Consider the following 18,821-nt stretch of genomic DNA (forward strand, 5'->3'; position numbering starts at 1 on the left):
ACACACACACACCCACACACACCTTTCTCTCTTCAATCCTGTGTGTGTGTGTGTGTGTGTGTGTGTGTGTGTGTGTGTGTGTGTGTGTGTGTGTGTGTGTGTGTGTGTGTGTGTGTGTGTGTGTGTGTGTGTGTGTGTGTGTGTGTGTGTGTGTGTGTGTGTGTCTGCGTGTGTGTCTGCGTGTGTGTCTGCGTGTGTGTCTGCGTGTGTGTCTGCGTGTGTGTGCGTGTCCCACACACCCCTCTTTCCCATCTTCTGAGAGTAACACTTTATCCTATCCATCCCTCTGTCAATCTCCAGTCTAGAGGGCTTTGTAGGCTCGAACACCTGCCTGAATGCGTTCAGAGACCAGACCAGACCCCATACCAAACCCATCCTTCTCCAGGCAGCCCTATCCTGTGGTATACATTCAAGATCTCATGAAGTCAACTTGTGTATAACCGTTTACCTACTACCGCCAGCTCTAGTTGGTGAGTATCCCCAACTGCACTTGAAATTATCAAATATCACCCTGGAAATATGTGAAGGTTCCCTTTTCCATACCGACACGTCTGGGCCAATCACGTCGAATAGATACACAATCAATATTTCATACTATAACTACACACTTCGGTGATGTCAAAATGCTGCTGCTGTCGCTGATCAATACAGCAATCTCACTGGCCAACTCTAGAGTGGAAAACAAAAGCACAGCCATTATAGGACGATACAAAACAAACCCTCTCATTGAATAATTCATTGATGACTAGACAAGCCACCATAAATGCTGTATACAGTATTCTCTAATATTCTCCCTGGGAAGCTACCTAGACATCCATTTAAAGCAAAGTATGACATTTACATTGACTTCTGATCCACAAGACACAATCAATAAGGGCCAGCTGATATATTTATGAATAATGAGTAGTAGGCAGATGAGGGAGGGAGGGAGGGAGGGAGGGAGGGAGGGAGGGAGGGAGGGAGGGAGGGAGGGAGGGAGGGAGGGAGGGAGGGAGGGAGGGAGGGAGGGAGGGAGGGAGGGAGGGAGGGAAGGAGGGAGGGAGGGAGGGAGGGCATCACAGATCCATGGAAGAAGACCAAGCCAAGCCAATCCCTCTAAACACCAGGCTGAGAGGAGAGGTGCACTGTACAGGTCAGGAATGCACAGGGAACAGATACAATCAGAATACAATAACTACACTTTACATTACATATTTAAGTCATTTATCAGAGGTTCTTATCCTTATACTGCATTCATCTTAAGGGAGGTGAGAAAACCACATATCACAGTCATAATAAGTACATAATAGGTACATATTAATTGAAATAGATTCCCTGTGTAGTTTACTTTGAGGCTTCAAATTGTGTTTTAATAGCCTATAATGCAACCATGTCGCAAATTGAGAATATTTGTATCTGCTTGCTGTTATTCACTGTGCACCTGGTTTAATTAACTGGATGTATTATCATTAAAGTGCTAGGCCTAGCCTACTCCATGTTGGATTTAGCTTTAAATCAACATTAGGCTTGACACGAACACTAAACGTCTGTTATTAACGTATTTTCTGATTAGTGGACAAAGTGAAGCAAATACATGATGTATACCTTAAGGAGGCCTTTAATTAAAATGACCATTGTACCAATACATTGTTGACCGTAATAGACTGTCATATGATTTTAATTGCCACTTGCCGTTGTTTTTTTTCTTCTTATGTACACTTACTGTGCATGGACAAGGTTTCTACTTCTAACAGAAAGCATGGATTGGACAGAAAGCTCGTGACGTCGGTAATTAAATGTCCTTAATTCAAAGGTAAAAGTGCCAAACGAAATGGAGAATATGCTGTCCTCTAAAAACGTTGGTCAAATAAATGCATATGCACCAAAATATGGGTCTAGTTTATACGCAAATGGCCTATGAGAATTTGTACAGTCTAATGTCTTCGGATTTGGTGTTGAACGTAAGCAAGTAGTGAAAACCGATATAGGTATATATCATCAATAGAAGTAGCCGCATTATTGTCATTATCATGATGTAGTATTATAAATAGTGAATAATTACATTATGTTTGTGTTATTAATATTGCCTCGTGGTTTTATTTCTATAGTGTATGATGTTGATGATGATGATGATACTCTGAGGTTGATACAGACTAGTTAAATGGCTGGTCAAGCATGCATGGAACCCACAGGAGCTTAATTCCCCAGACAGGTTCTCTAGGATCTCGTTCTCATTTGTTATTTGTTGTGGTTTCTGATTGAGTACAATAACAATTCCATTATATATCAACGATTAGCGACGAGGTACACTGAAATACTTGTTTATTCTAATTTATGCTTGGCTGCAAACCTATGGGCCTATATGACCCGCATAATCAAGCTTATAAGAAATAATAACCCCATATTAGCCGTTTTTTTGCATAGCTAGGCCTAGTCCTGAATATAGGCCTACATTAGGATATTGTATCAAGTATAATGTGTTTTACTTGATTAACGTCAAATTGTTTCTGTAAATAAAATCAATGTTGTTCATGAGTGTCATTACCCTTATGCCTATATCATGTTGATTGTGTGTGTATTTATTTATATGTGGCTTAAAATAATGTTTGCGATAATTCAAAGATAATATAAGGATTTTCAAAATATAACCTAATTTCTGCCATTATGTAAAAAATCATGTTGTTTATTCAAAGCATACTCATAATGTGAAACAACAGTTATTGGCGGAGCAGGCAGCGAGTTATAAAGTAATCCAGGGTTCTTGCTTATTTTCTAAACTTCTAGTGATGCACTGAAAAGCGCGTGAGGAAAAAGTAGTTTGCCATGTGGGTTTCGTTTTGTTTCACATCGGCTTACTGCTTGAGGAAAACACTGGGTAGATGTTCCCTATCCCAGAATTATCACGATATTTCAAATATTGACATTAATATCAAACGTGTGTATCAGTGAGAACATCACATAGGTGTATAGCCTGTTGTAATTCAATATAATTGACAAATGAACAAATTAGTGATAGCACAATATTTTAGTGCTAAGCCTTTGGAGTCCAGTTACTTAATTATACAGTCGGTTTCTTTCTCTTCCCTATTATAATTGTGTTTTATTGGCCAATATCGTGTCATTCAGCTTCTCTATTCTATCAAGTCAGGTCTGTCTTTTTTTAAATTGCGTCGCAGTCAACAAAACAATAATGCGACTATTACTCACAAAGGCTGGCCTGCCATCATGAGTAAGCGCGACACCTGCTGGTAGATAATATTGATCTAACCCAAAGATAACAATGAACTCAATTTAATTTCCCTATCTAACGCAACAATAGCTCACAGGTGAGGGGAGCGTCTGTCACAGTGTTGGTAATGTAAAGATGGTTCTACGTGTATAGCCGTGGTGCCGAGAAGAAGGGGAGTTGGAGTTGTTGGCTCTGCTATAGGCATGCTAGATGGTATTGGCTTCAACAGCTCTTTCATCTTGAGTCCAGTGCACAAACATATAGCTTAATGCGACTAGTGTTCCCTCTTTTATTCGGCTCACCATGACAACAGAAAGGCTGGGTTCAGAAATGTCTCCCCATCAATGAAACAAACGGTCTTAGCGGGGCTGCGCGAGACGGCATCTTTAACAGTGAGGGCACACACTGTTAACCCGTGAGAAAAACGCAGGAAAGTGAAGAAATTCGAAGATGACCACAAAAAGTCAGAAAAATAGTGCATGTTATGCTACTGGTATTAGTTTTAAAATGTCCGTGCAATTGTGTTCGAAGCAAACTTGCTTGAGGACCATTCCAGGCGGACTTATGCAAACCTGAATATTGTTGTCCATCTCTGCATCTGCATATAATCGTTTTAATTTCAGTTATTTTAAGGATTACCTATAGGCTACATATGCTTTCGGAATAGCTCCATGATTTCGCAAGCCAGAACCAAATAGGCTATATGTTCATAGGCTTAGCCTATAGCAAAACATAGACTATAGCCTCTCATTCGATCAGTTTTCGTATGCATTCTAGTCCGTTGATTAAACTTAAAGTCGTGGGTTATGTCATTATTGTTGCTCAACTTTAAACAAACTTTTCTACAGCTGCACGGGATCGATTTATGTAAACGATTTGATATTCACTGGTGCCTATGCGACTCCCCCAGAGAATTCAACCAAGGGGTATCCTGCTTAAATTTGATTGATTGCACTTTCTCCAGTGGACATTCACTACAAAACAGCACAGCTTAACCGTCTGCTCACTATTTATAAAAGCGAGGCATGGGAGCGAAAGCCAACACAAAGCATGTATTGATTTTTTGTTTCAAAAAGGGAAAAACAACATATATGTTTTTTATGCGAGTTAGAGGTGGGAAATGTTTATGTCGGCAGTGTGACATAACATATGGGCTAAAATGACATCAAATGCGTTAAAATACGTGTTTAGAAATTCGTAAAGCTATACGTTTGGTATGGTATAGGCTAGTTCACATTACATTGCTTTTCCTTCCAGTATGGATAGTATAGGAAATTCAAATATTATTTGACTTACCTTATATCCAAGAACAGTCGAAAAATGCTTTACATGTATATTTGTAATCTATTAATGGCCATCTCCTTTCCTTCGAGTCGGTGCTCCCTAAGATTTTCTTTCCTCTGCCTCAACTGAGCAGAGCACTCCTCGGCTCCGCTATTATTTTCACTAAAATATATGAAAATTTATGCAAATGAAAATCAGCACTAACTGTTCGTCTCTTGTTATACTTGGGGATTTTTTTCCCCTTTCTTTTTTGCATACAAAACAAATGAACTCCCCAGCAGGGAACTTGGGGACCTTATAAAATAAACAAATACATAATAAGCACACCATATTTCACAGAGAGTGAATTTAGCGGCATGCATTGAACTGCATTGAAATTTTTTATTAAATGTATTTGTTTACTCTTTTCGGTGATCTTTTGGAAGTTAACGTTTTTCCTTCCCATTACCCGGTGTCACGTTTCTCACCACGCGCTAGCCGCCCTTTGAAAGTGTGCAACCTGAAATGTATAGCAGTAATTTAGACAGATATCCTCCCTGTATATTAATAAAAGGACGGCCCCATGGCACCGGCCCTATCCTGTATTCAATGTAAACAACTCCACGAGGCTTCCTCGGTTTTGAGCCGGGTCCAAATGAAATCTACTGGGAATGAAGGAACTCTGGCATCCACTATGTGCTAAACTACACCAGTCTATTATCTTTGCTCATATGCAATAAAATCTCTGCTCAGTCTTTGGCACGGTGGGTTTTATTAGGAAACAACATGAGATGGTTAGGATCATCGTAATACTTTTTCCTGCTTTCTGACCCTATCTCGAACATAAGGTCATGGTTCAGTATTATGGTTTATCCTAAACTTTAAGAATAGCCAATAATACTGGCAATAGCTGCTCTACAGTAGCCAACACTGTAAGCAAGCAGAAAATCTGAAATCCTGTGCGTCCTTGCTAGTGCTCCTCGTGAACGTGACTGCGTCTCAGCCAGTGGATGCAATATATTATATATGGTATTTATTCATTAACACTGCTGGGTGAATCCATATGCTGGGGGGGGGGGGGGGGGGGGGGTCCACATAACATAGGCTCATTCATTTCTGTGTTATGGAGTGATCTAAAAAGAAGGCGCATTTTATAGGGCCCAAACGTAGACTAGTTGGTTGTGGTATTCAGATTTAAAAGGCAGACTTTTCCCCCTGCAAATCCCCCAAGGGCTGCTCAATTTACTCTTGTTTTGGTTGCTACTTTCTCTTTCCCAGTGGTTCAGTGAGGTTGCCTATGCGTTCTGTTTCCGCATGGACGCATCCCCACAACCTTTGTCCATTAACTCCCGATGAACCAAAGCCCAGCCATCAAGCAAGACGTGAGGAATATTGAATATGATGGTGTTTTATGGATAAATGGCGCAGAAATGGCAACACACAACTAGTCATATTGTTCAAAAAAATTCTCAAGGGCACACAATAAATGGTCTGGTTATGTGAAGGTACTAAGTGCATTACTGTCCTACAGCACATTGACAATGACAGTTGTAGACCTCCACCAACATTCAAAATGTACAAAAGGTCCCCATCTCCACCAAGCCTATTACAATAGTTTATTTTAGGTGATCGCTGTTATGCATATTAGGCTAATATAAACATATTTTATGCAGAAAAATCCAATATATCATTAGGTCTATTTCCACCAATAACATTTTTAAAACATGTTCTGTTTTTTGACAAGGTTGAATCTATTCTGATTTATATGAAAGTTATAATATGTTTAGAACCCACATAAACAATAATTCATGTATAGCTCCATATTGCTCACGAATACATTCATCAGATATGTTTTTGTTTATTTCTATCCTTTATTTTGTATTAATTTGCTCATTTATTTATTTATTTGGATTGAATTAAAAACCAGCCAATTGCAACGGCCGGAAGGAGGTTTTCGCGCCTCAAGCGAGGCTGGCGAGACCTGTCAATCATATCCCGGGTATCCAATCAACGGGAGTCTTGCACTCGACTTCCTCGTATTTGAAGGGGGCGAGACGTGGACGATGTGCGCACGCTTGGCACAGGGTAAACATTCGTGTGTCCTCGAGCTTTGAGGGAGGGACTGAGCGAACTGTCAGAAAGAGAAAGAGAAGGAGAGAGAGCGAGAGAGGGAGAGACCGAACAAGCGAATGGGAGAAGAGGCTTGCAGCCATCGCCGTGCACTGTAATACTGGATTGTACTTCAGCGGGAGTTAGCGGTTTGGCAGGTTTATACACATCAAAACAGAACAAAGAGAAAGACTCTACAGTACTATAAAAGGAACGGCGAAAGAAAAGAATAAAGCAACAAGGGAGAAATCTCAGCGGCTAAATTTCAAAAGAACCAAGGAGCCAGTGCTTGTGTTTTTCTCTCCTGCAATAGGAACATAAACTGGGACTTTGTATTTCGTGGAGAAATTGCTACATTTCTTCGACCACTAGAAGTTTGTTGGAGCAAATATATATTTTCTGTGTATTTTAATTTGAACTCTCAGACGTTCTAAATACGACAAAACTTTATTGACGGACTGCACATGGTTTCAAACTGCTTTTGAGAACCTGGATTTTTATTCATCGCTATTTTATCCATTTCTATTTGAAATACATAAATGCAGTAAACACAACAAATACGGATTTAAATTCATTTTTGCTATCCTTTTTTATTCTTCTGGCGTTTGCAGAACAAGTCAATGGTATTTGCCAAAATACAACCCAGACTTTTAAAGTTTGAATAATTCATGAGATACAATTTGCCTGCTCGAAAAAAGTAACTGAAAAAGGGAGGGGGGTAATCAACAAACATATTCATAAGGGTTAACGGAATGGCCACCGCGGCTTCCAACCCCTATCTGTCCAGCAATAGTATCCTCTCGTCCGGCTCGATCGTGCATTCTGACTCTGGAGGCGGTGGTATGCAGCCGGGCAGTGCTGCGGTTACCTCGGTGTCTGGTGGGTACAGGGGAGACCCCACAGTAAAGATGGTACAGAGTGACTTCATGCAGGGAGCTATGGCAGCGAGCAACGGAGGACATATGTTGAGCCATGCTCATCAGTGGGTGACATCCCTGCCGCACGCCGCCGCTGCGGCAGCTGCAGCCGCTGTAGCAGCAGCCGAAGCCGGATCGCATTGGTCGTCGAGTCCCGTCGGTATGACAGGCAGCCCTCAGCAGCAGGACGTGAAAAACAACTCGGGAAGAGACGATCTACACACGGGCACCGCGTTGCACCACAGGCCCCCACACCTAGGTCCTCATCAAACCCACGCAGGGGCTTGGGGGAGCACAACTGCGGCTCACCTCAACTCGATATCAGGGGGACAGCAGCAGCAGCAGTCGCTGATCTACTCCAACCCCGGGGGCTTCACGGTGAATGGAATGCTCAGTCAACCAGGGAGCCAGAGCCTGGTGCACCCGGGTCTGGTAAGGGGGGACACCCCAGAGCTGGACCACGGCAGCCACCATCACCACCATCACCACCAGCATCCGCATCACCAGCAGCAACACCACGGAGGGGTGAACAGCCACGACCAGCACTCCGACGAGGACACACCGACCTCGGACGACTTGGAGCAGTTCGCCAAGCAGTTCAAACAGCGCCGGATCAAACTAGGCTTTACGCAGGCGGACGTGGGCTTGGCCCTGGGCACCCTGTACGGGAACGTCTTCTCTCAGACCACCATTTGTCGGTTTGAAGCTCTCCAGCTCAGCTTCAAAAACATGTGCAAGCTGAAGCCATTGCTAAACAAATGGCTGGAGGAGGCGGATTCTACCACTGGCAGCCCGACCAGCATCGACAAGATAGCGGCACAAGGTAGGAAGCGAAAGAAGCGCACGTCCATCGAAGTAAGTGTGAAGGGAGCTTTGGAGAGCCACTTCCTGAAATGCCCCAAACCCTCGGCCCAAGAGATAACCTCACTGGCGGACAACTTGCAGTTGGAGAAAGAAGTGGTTAGAGTGTGGTTTTGCAATAGGAGACAGAAGGAAAAAAGGATGACGCCCCCAGGAGTGCCACAGACGCCGGAGGATGTGTACTCGCAGGTCGGCAATGTGAGTGCAGATACACCGCCCCCCTCCATGGACTGCAAACGAATGTTCAGTGAGACATAGAGCAGAACACAAGACTAAAAAATATTTTATATAAAATTAAAACTGATAAAACACAGACTATCGTCAGGATAGCCAAAACATTGTTGATACTGTGATTGTGATGGAATAGGAATAAGACTGCAAATGTGTTATATATTTTTCACCAGAACAAAACAACCCCCCCTTTTCCACCCAACCCCAAAACGCACCGATAACCTTCTCCCAAGCCCTGAAATGTCTTAACCTAAAAGGTTCCTTCTGCTCTTTCTTTCAGGGACATTTTTTAGTAGATTACTTAAAAGATGCAAGTTTAACTGGGCCGAGTGAACCGACCGACCAGAGGGTGACTACAAGTTCGTTCCATCAGGTAATTTTGGCGCATTAACAACACCAACTGGAAATTTCAAAGCAAGTAGTCCTATTAGAATTTAAAAAAGATTCCCCCTGTACCCTGTATCTGATTTGCGAAAGACAAGAGGCAGGCATTTGTATATTTAAAAATGGGACATTTTAAACCCCTACTTTAACAAAGGAACAAAAACTGCAACAGCATCAATACGAAGAAGAGTGGCATCCACGAAGCTTCCAACATATTTTTTGCGGGGAGGACTGCATGGTTTAAATTTTCACAAAGAGGAATTGGGATTTTGAGGCCCTCCACGCCTAACGATAAAATATAAACTCACCAGGACTGTCCCCGCCATCTGATCTAAAAGATCACCTCTTTTTTTCAAATGGGATTTTTTTTCATGGGACTTGAACACCGTGAATGAAGAAATAGAAATAGACATTTGAAAAGACTATCTTCAGCTGCACTTATTTGAAATTCTTCTCCTCTCCGTTGCCAAGTGTGACTGAATGGGTGCTGTGGATGTAACTATACATGCTGCCATTTCTAAGCAGTATTCTTTGGTAGGTTTTAATAAACAACAGACTCTGTAAAGCCGGCAATATAGATTCATTAGATCAGATGCTGATCTGACTTATTTACTTTATATTTTTCATCAAAATGACTTGTTTTAATATTCTATTCGGAATACATATCAATTATTCCAAACGGTAATTTATTTCCCCCAGAACTTTGTGTAAGATGTTTTGCTTTCCTGTTTTCATTGTTGACTTCATTTGTTTTGTTTCATTTTTGTATTCTCGTTTCTAAAAGGAGCACAAATCAACATAAGCTGACATTGACAGTTGTTAGGTAATAAGGGTATATTTTGATGTGATAATTTGATTGTAATTTAATTTCAGTAGTGATTCCTTACGAGCTGATTGAGACCAATAAATTTGTTAGAATGAAATTACGTCATTGTGTGTTTTGAGATTTATATTTGAATGTAATATTTAGCTACGTTTGTTTATGAAACAAGGCATGCATTCGTGATATTATTTGATGTGAGAAAGGTTAACGCAGAGAAATTGCCGATTGTTCTTGTTCCAACTACTTTTGTCACAGATTTGCATAACATAAGTATACAAAAAATACTATAGTTTAGGAAAATAGGCCTATGTTATATCGAACGCTGAACCTCTGTGCATCTCCACTGTCAATGTTATTGGAGCCCCATAGGGAATTATAGTTGACAATTTCACCGGGCTATATTTGATTTATTCACAATTCATATTTATCTTTAACTAATTCGCTTCTCCACCTTCATCATAGCAGCAGCATCCGATAACTTTATTGATTATGTAGCATCCGATAACTTTATTGATAATGTAGCATTTGCATCATCTAGCCCTATAATTAGTCCGTAGACGACTAGTCACTCAAAGTGCGGTCTATGCGTTTGTTTACATCCACCGCGTGACACTTCCTCAGTATGCCCAATATGGGGGATCTTGCCGATCTTATTCCATAGCTCTGGTGAATGCTGTAGGCCTATCTCACCGGAGATGTGCGTCATGTTTTACAGACAAACATAAAGGTAGATGTTGCTACTGACATTGTTTGTAAAATATTTGATCATTCGCCCTACGTCAGTATAGGAGTAAGACGATTCGATTCAAAGCAGTATAGTCTATATATTTTCGTGTTATTGTTTTCATGCGCCAGTGTATTCATATATTCAGAGTGAAAGTTATATCTCAAGGGCCTTAGTTATGTTTTGAGAAACAGTATTATTATTTTGCAAATATGCACATACGGTCAAGATTCTTCATCTGACACACGCACATGCATGCGCATGTGAACACACTGTATACTATCCATATCATTACATTATTAGAGTTTTGGCATTGGATATTCTACTTTTTAGTTGCAAAGTGATGACTGTATCCTACACTGTTTATGTTTTCCTTGTAGGCCTATGGTGTAAATATGCTCTTGCATGGGATGGCGCAGGGTGCATGGACAACTCGTTTTTCAGTGACTATAACCTATTGCTTCCGAATTCCCATTATTGTAAACATCCTTTTGAGATGATTTAAATTAAACATAAATCTCATTAGTGTGATGACATCACAACAAGCATGATGCTGACCTAATGCATAGCTAGTCTAAATATAGCAGGTTACCCTCAAAGTATGGTAGTCTTGGCGTTGACAGATTTTATGGTTTATGGTTTAAAATAATACTTAAAGAGAACTTTGCGATTTCACATTGACACCAGGCTTTTGGGCAATGAGTTGGACATTGATTAGGCCTATCAAATTGGACATTGGAGCCAACGAAATACAAATAGATACAATAATGGCGTTTTACCATGTTTGAATTAGCTTTTGTTGTGTAAAATTGACATTAGCGTTGAGAAAGCAATACCTATAAGGTTTGCGCATGTTTGTTCTATGTTGTGTGACTTTGGTCCAGTTTAGGCCTATAGGCCTGTGGATAGGTTACATCTCTATTTGCATAATAGTGCATGCTACGCATATAAATTATGCTACACTGTAGCCTATATAAACTATTTCGATTTCTTAAGACTGAAATTAGGACGAAACCTATAGCTTGGAAATGCACTCGGCTCTCCAACTTTTTCGCAAGTAGACTATTCAGCTAAATGCACTATCCACGCTCGAAGATTTAAATTTCGCGGATGATTTCCCATACACTAGTTGCTTAGCAACTGAATTCAACGTTATAGAAGAAGTATGCATCACTTTCCTTTGTCCTCATTAATAAAAGTGCCAGTCAGACACGCGGGTAGATTTGGTCATTCGAATCCATGAAATCCCAGAGAAATGGGTGGCTATAGCCAACGTTCTGATTATAGACGCATGCAGTTTGGTTCGAACTGAATACTACACAAATATTTTTGTAGCATTGGATAGCTTCCACTTGCAATATGCACTTTCCATAAATGCCTATAAAGAAAAGTAGGATCATTTAAGACAAGCATACAAAAAGTAAGAATATGTTTCGTTTGGATATTTCAAATAGCCAAGATAATTGTGAGCACACGCGTCCATCCATATAGGCCTAAACAACTTTACGCCACCAACGCACCCAATATCCCCAAGAGGGATAACCCATTGACTAAATTTTGTTGTCAATAATTCCAATCCAATAAATGGGTGGGGCATGATATAACACAATATATAATAGGTCCAGGAAATCTATATTATTTTGCATATTCTTCATATTTGATCATCTGGGGCTTATTGCCCACATTCGAAATGTGAAAATGTCACATGATGTGTGTGATGTTTCCCACGTCTGCAAAATGATTTTGATCTGAATCGATGTTACTGCGTTATGGGTCTAGTATAGGGATTATTACCTGCATTGCTTAATAGTAAATTAATTATAACCATTATGCAAACTTAGTGCATTGTGCGTTTGCCATTCATGCATGGGAAAAGTGCTTGTGTAGCATTATTTGTCTGTGTGAAGGGTTCCAAATGATCCACATTAATAGACAATTATAATATTTATATTTTACAGTGTGACATGTAAAGACTTACAAAATAATATAACTGGGGTTTTAATTTGCTTTATGCACAAACTCTCTCTCGCCCAGCCAGCCTGTTCGCTCAGCATTTCATGGGTCTTCAAAACCTGGTGGCCAATACCCTGGCCTAGTCCTTTGTCTCCATAACGCATAAGGATATTTCTCGTTGTGGAATCTGTATGGCAGCGTAACTTTCTCTTTTAAATCGTGAACAATTGTTACCCGGGTTAAAGGGGGAGGCCCCCCGTCACCCCAAAGCCCTGCAGTTTGGACATTCTCTCAACACAATGGGGTTCACCATAAGGCCTTTTTCATAGAGAATATTTGTTTCGCCACCAGATCAAGCCATTCAGTGGTAGCAGAAATGTTCATCGACGTTTTTGATTTGGTTAGATGTCCGTCCGCAAGTCCATCTATGCGCCCAGTTTAGGTTTACAGTCTGTGGCAGATTAACGTTGAGTGTTTTTGGATTCATTATTCAAATATCAACACTTTCTCTGCACTTCAGAATAAATCCGTTCAGTCACGGCGCAACAATGGGAATAGCATAACGAATGGCAACGTTATGGACAGCTGATAGGTAGATTTGGGTGACACATATCAACAACAAAGACCGAAAAACAACAACATAACACAACAAATTGAGAAATAGCCGGATTCTTCAGATTGTCCTCTTAGACTCATTAGACGTTTAGGCCAAATATGTTATAATCTGTGTGCATCATCTCAACATTGTTATTACGTCATAGCAGACTGAGGAATACATTTCCTCTATACTAAAGTGTTTCATATGGTTTAGTTTAGGTTTATTTCTCACAAACATCGGTTCTATTATGCAAGCACGTATAGTGTTTTGAATTCCTTGGAAGTCTAATATCCCAGTCAACATTTGACCCACACCATCTTTTCCCTCGCATTCTACTCCTCCCACGTGCCGTCCACATGAATATGCATTAAACCGGCGTTGTTTTCCATGGGGAGGCTTCCTCGATGGCCTATAGTTCATATCCTGTTGCGAAAATTGTAGTCTTCTGTCGGTGATATAGATTCCACCACACAAAAAAATCTAAGCCCCCTCAAGTTCTGCTCTTGACTGATGTGATGATAAAATCGAATGTATATTTATTTGATATATTCCTAATCTCTTACGAGTCATGACGTCTCCTTCCAAACTGAACTTCTTCTTAGGTCTTTTGTTCTATTGCTAATATATATTTGTAAATCCCTTAGCCCAGCTCTTTTTCAGTAGGCCAAGTCTAATGGTCGTTGTAATAGGGTGCTTCCCATGGTTATGTTATATTATGTCAATACTTCCACATGAAGCTCCATTTCATCAGAGATGGCCCTTGACGACAGAAACTTCCTGTTTCCCTTTCTGCGGGCACAGACCCAGTGTCTCCCTCTAAAACGGGTTGGTTTGATATTCCTTATATGCATTTCATTGCCTGCAGGTAACCATCCTATTCTCCAGAAAGTGAAAGATAAATCCTTTAATCAACTTAAAATGATGTAACCAAGGATATTATAACAAAAACGTTCACAATTGTGATGATTGATTTTATGATTTAATTTGTTTTGAAGAGTAACTTGAGCACAAAGGCATTGCGTTGTATATATCTACAATATTATATTATGCATGTATTATACAATAGGCTAATCAGTAGCACATTTTATTATAATTTTGCATTCGTTTCAAGTTGTTAATGTCGCGTGCACAAGTACAGTGAAATGTATTTCTTGCAAACTCTAAAACCAACGATGCAGTAATCAATATCGATGTAGTACTAAAAAATAACAAGGTAGAACAAAAACACGAGAAATAAAAATATGAAATAAGAAGAACATGAGAAGTAAGAAACCTATATACAGGGTCCGTTAATGTGTGACTGATTCAAAGCCATGAAGATGTATACATAGTTAATATAATATAAACGTTGCAACTTCTTATGGCCTCATCCCTGCCTATAACATGTAGGTTATTGGACTTCACTTACAGGTATTTAGAACCAAATTAAAACGGAAAAGGTGGACATGTAATTGCACGATAATAACCACATATACATAATATAGGTCTACTATATATCATTTATCACTCGGCATTCTGACAGCGAGGGTCCGGAGATTGGACCGTACAAAGCACAGATTGAATTCCACGGATTGGCATGATGTGCTGCACGCGGGGTGCCTATTCCTAATTCCGACTGCCTCGTGCCTACCCGACCTGACATTCTCACCGGCAAGAATGGAGGAGGACGCTTTAAAATATGTATGGCGGTGACGCGACTCTTGGGGTTTCCTTTCTATGAATCGTGAAGGTCAGGGTTTCGTGGTCACAACGGATGGGTAGAATAGAGTCTGTTTAACTAAGTACTCGAAACTAACATGCTTCAGTATCTGATCCGCCTGTCAACAATACAAACAGATTTCTCCGACTTTAATGTTTTATTTTAAAATTTGTCATGCAATTCAAATGTAGCCCTACTAAACACCGGCCCTATGCACATGCATCTAAACGTGTGTGAGACACAAAAAGTAACGAACAGTCAACAAATATAGACAATGAAATAGACCAAGTTGATCTATTGTCCGCTTCCTTCTTCTGTTTCAAGACGCGGTATTGATTCACGTTTAAAGAAATAGGTTGACATATCCAACAACCTGAAAATACAGTGGCTAGATGTAACTGGACGAACAGTTGACAAGTCTTGTCAGTTGCAGGTCAGGCACCGTAAAGAAGACAAAGTGCACATCACCCAGTCACACTCATCCCTTCATACTCCATCCCTTCATACTCCTCGATGAGGATAAGACAACTTGACCATTGTGAAATAATCGAGGAGGACTCGGCTTTGGTCTGCCCTACAAAGGTCTCTCACCCAAGTTGAACCGCGGGATTTATGGTAACCCACTTTCAGCCCACGAAGAGCCGTGCGTGAGATCCTGCTACATTACAAACATACCCGCAGTCACGCACGCATGGCTTCATTCACCAACCTCGCCAACCTCCTACAGCATCTATACATCTGATGTATGGGCATTCAGGACGTCATCTGCACAGAGGTAAGATTTAATATATTGGAGTGTACAGAATTTGGGGGGGGGGGGGGGGGGGGGGGGTTGAATGGACACTCGCCGCACTCTCTTCCTCATCAGGTCTGTTGCATCTGTTTTTGACATATTGAGATGTATCAGTAAACTTTGGATACATCTATAGGGTGGGTTTAAATACAGAACTTTATCAAGCTTTGGCAGGAATATTAATGGCATGTCATTTTAAATGTGATAAAAGATGTCTTCAATTTGTTTTGTTTAAGTCGAGAAAAAACTTAGCCTAAATCCGTTTTGCCTTCGGCCTACCATTATAATGATTAATAGTAAATTCATCTTTATAATGCGTTCAACAGCAGCTGTTTTATTATTATTACTAAACTGGTACTTTACTTGATACAAGGAAACATGTCATGCTTCAAATATACAGATGAGAATCCAACTTCAGATCATGCGCAAGCTTCAAATTTTCCCCCAAAAATTATACCAACGTTTATCACTTTTCCTCGATGCACTTCATATACAGCCATGAAACTACAACAAAGCCACGTATTTGCTGTGGATTGTTTCGTCTCATGTCAAATTTCTTGTAGTAGAAAATATCGCTATGTTATGAAAATAACTTCAAATATGTATTATTTTATTATTCATCTCTTTGATGTATGAAATGGATTTGGGGGTAAATGTGGCTCTCCAAGCTTCTATGACATTACAGCGCCATCTGCTGGAATTAATAGCTGGGTCTAATATTCTGCAAAATGAAGACGCTTTTCATTTAGTTTCCTACAATTAAGAAAAAAACAGTATTGCATACAGATAATAATGATGATATTGGAAAGACCACGATAAAAACAAGATTTTCAAGTGGGAACATTCATTTACAAATTAGGCTACTCTGAATGTCTTTGTGCGCTTTATGTGCGCATTATATTAAATATGTCAACTGTTTTAATCAATGAAAGTCAACTGTTTTCGTCATTGTTTAAACACAAATTATATTTATCATATAGGCTACGTTAATAATACGATATTGTGGGGATTCGTGAGGATTCGTATGTAGCGAATCCTGATTTTAAATGTATCACAATATTCGCTGAGAGTTATAGTAGCCTACGTATAGACAGACCTCTTGCCCTGAACGTTTCGGGAAAACAACGTTGCTGCTATGCACGAGACATTAATAACAACATCATTTTAAACATGTACTTTCTCTGACTTTTAATTTGTTTGAAAATTGCAACAGGTTGAGCCTAATTGTTTGTCATGATGCGTGAATTGATCTTATCTCGAACTTTTCCCCTTAAATGTAATTGTTAGGCTAGTTTTTTATGTAAGTTTGATTTCGTTCAAGACTGGAGATTTCGTTCAATTTTGGATGTCTTTCCCATGCAAATAATTGTATTTAAAGTAGGCCTATACATTTCATCCAATTTAACTTTGTATATTCTTATCTTCCACAAGATACAAAAAATGTTTTTTTTAGGATTGTTTTAGGAATATATTAAATACAGAGGACTTGAAATCACATGCATGTTTGACCAACCTGATGTTATTGTTAGATAGCCTACGCTAGAGTGGGGTGACCCTCTCATTCACTTCTTTCTGCACAACACAGTTAAATCACCTATGTCTGGAGGGGCCTTAGTGTGTCTCATACCCACTTCCATAAACAGAGTTTTACCATTACAGTTTCAACCCGCGTCGTAAGATACAGTAAAACGACAATATACCAAACTACTGTACAGCTCCCACTCTCCTTTCTTCCTCTGTGTTCTCTGCGTTTTATCATCAAAGTCAGCTGTTGACCAGTCATTCCCTACTCTCCTACTCTCCTCTCTGCCCACTTCTCTCCTCTCCTTACCAAACCTCTCCAGAGGGTTGGACATCTCCACTAAGGAGGGAGTGGGACAGTTGAGGGCGACACAGTCCTACAAGACCCGAGTCCTCTGGATGACATCATAGCTCTGATGATGTCATCTCCTTTTCAGGAAACTGATTTAATGGGGGTGAGAGGATGTCTGATGGCATTGTTTATCAAGATGTTGTTTTCTTTCCAACAGGCCCAGCATGTGAGTAAGGTATAGGGTACACATAAGGTCAGTGGTGGTTTCACTGTGTGTAAACTAACTATGTCCACCAAGGGAAAGAACCCAGACAGTTTCAATAATGACAACCAGATTATCTCTATACATTGTGTGTTTAGTATTTTCAAACCACAATATGATAACTCTTTAAGTCTACAGTGCACACTTTGGTCCACAAGCCAATTAAACCACTGCATATTTCGACATATAACTTGATGAATTATGCCTCTGAGTTAATAGATTGTTGATCACATCTAGTATCTATTTCTGTCCTTCAGACCTGGGACCATTTTTTGAACAAAGCAAGTACTTTTATTTGAGTATTTGAGTGGTTATAACATTTTATTGAAAAATAAAAAAAAGTCTGCTAAATTGTGTTTGACAGGTATTTCAAATACCTGGATTAAATGCATGGTCGTGTAGGCTATTTGAGTCAGTGTATTTGAGCATTTCAAATACTTTGTATTTGTATTTCCAAATACATTAAAATATTAAACCACTTCTCTTTTAAAATAAAAAATATCTGAGAACTTACTTCGAATGTATGTGAAAGTAATTGCGATATTTGAAATAGTATTTGAACCAAGGTCAGCTGTCATTTAACTAGTAAGCGTCGCGTATTCAGCCAGGCTCACCACCACATGTGGTTTGGTTCTCAGATATCAATACGCAGCAGAGAGAGGATGTTCAGGCGATCTACGGCCTCAGACCTTGTGTCCGATGGCTGCTCCACACAAAACGGAGCATTCCAAACAACTGACGCCCACAACCACAGCAGGCCAGTGCCAATGAATAACGCTTCAAAGCGCCCTTCGGGAATATTGTTCATACTTCACAATGAGAACTAGTCCAGATGCCTGCCTAGGGCCAAACAAATATTATTCTTTTTTTAAATGCATTCTTTAAAAAGTGTTGACAAACAAAAAAAAATTCTCAACTGCAATTTCACATAGACAAGAGAATAGAAAGTTTCCATCATAAATAAACATCTCACTGTGTGGATATTGGTTAAAAATCGAAACATTATACTCTTCAGACCAAACCAAATCAATTCACTACAAATAAAAAAACCTAACACTCGAATCTCAATTTAAGGATCCCTGAACTGTGCACAACAAAGTTTCAAATTAATCATTGAAATCAATTTTTATTTGATTTATTTTACTAGGCAAGTCAGTTAAGAACAAATTCTTATTTTCAATGA

General features: G+C 39.9%; 1 protein-coding gene across 1 annotated transcript; it reads left to right on the forward strand.

The window, feature by feature from the left end:
• The first annotated feature begins 4,988 nt into the window (after window positions 1-4,988).
• On the forward strand, window positions 4,989-9,906 carry LOC110527364 (POU domain, class 3, transcription factor 3-B). The gene is made up of 2 exons (XM_021608588.3): window positions 4,989-8,556; window positions 8,870-9,906. The coding sequence occupies exons 1-2, from the start codon at window positions 7,333-7,335 to the stop codon at window positions 8,978-8,980; spliced, it is 1,335 nt and encodes a 444-aa protein (XP_021464263.1). The 5' UTR covers window positions 4,989-7,332; the 3' UTR covers window positions 8,981-9,906.
• The last annotated feature ends 8,915 nt before the right edge of the window (window positions 9,907-18,821 follow it).

This window comes from Oncorhynchus mykiss, chromosome 18 (genome assembly GCF_057628025.1).
Source record: "Oncorhynchus mykiss isolate SJ-2025 chromosome 18, ASM5762802v1, whole genome shotgun sequence".
Lineage (NCBI taxonomy): Eukaryota > Metazoa > Chordata > Actinopteri > Salmoniformes > Salmonidae > Oncorhynchus > Oncorhynchus mykiss.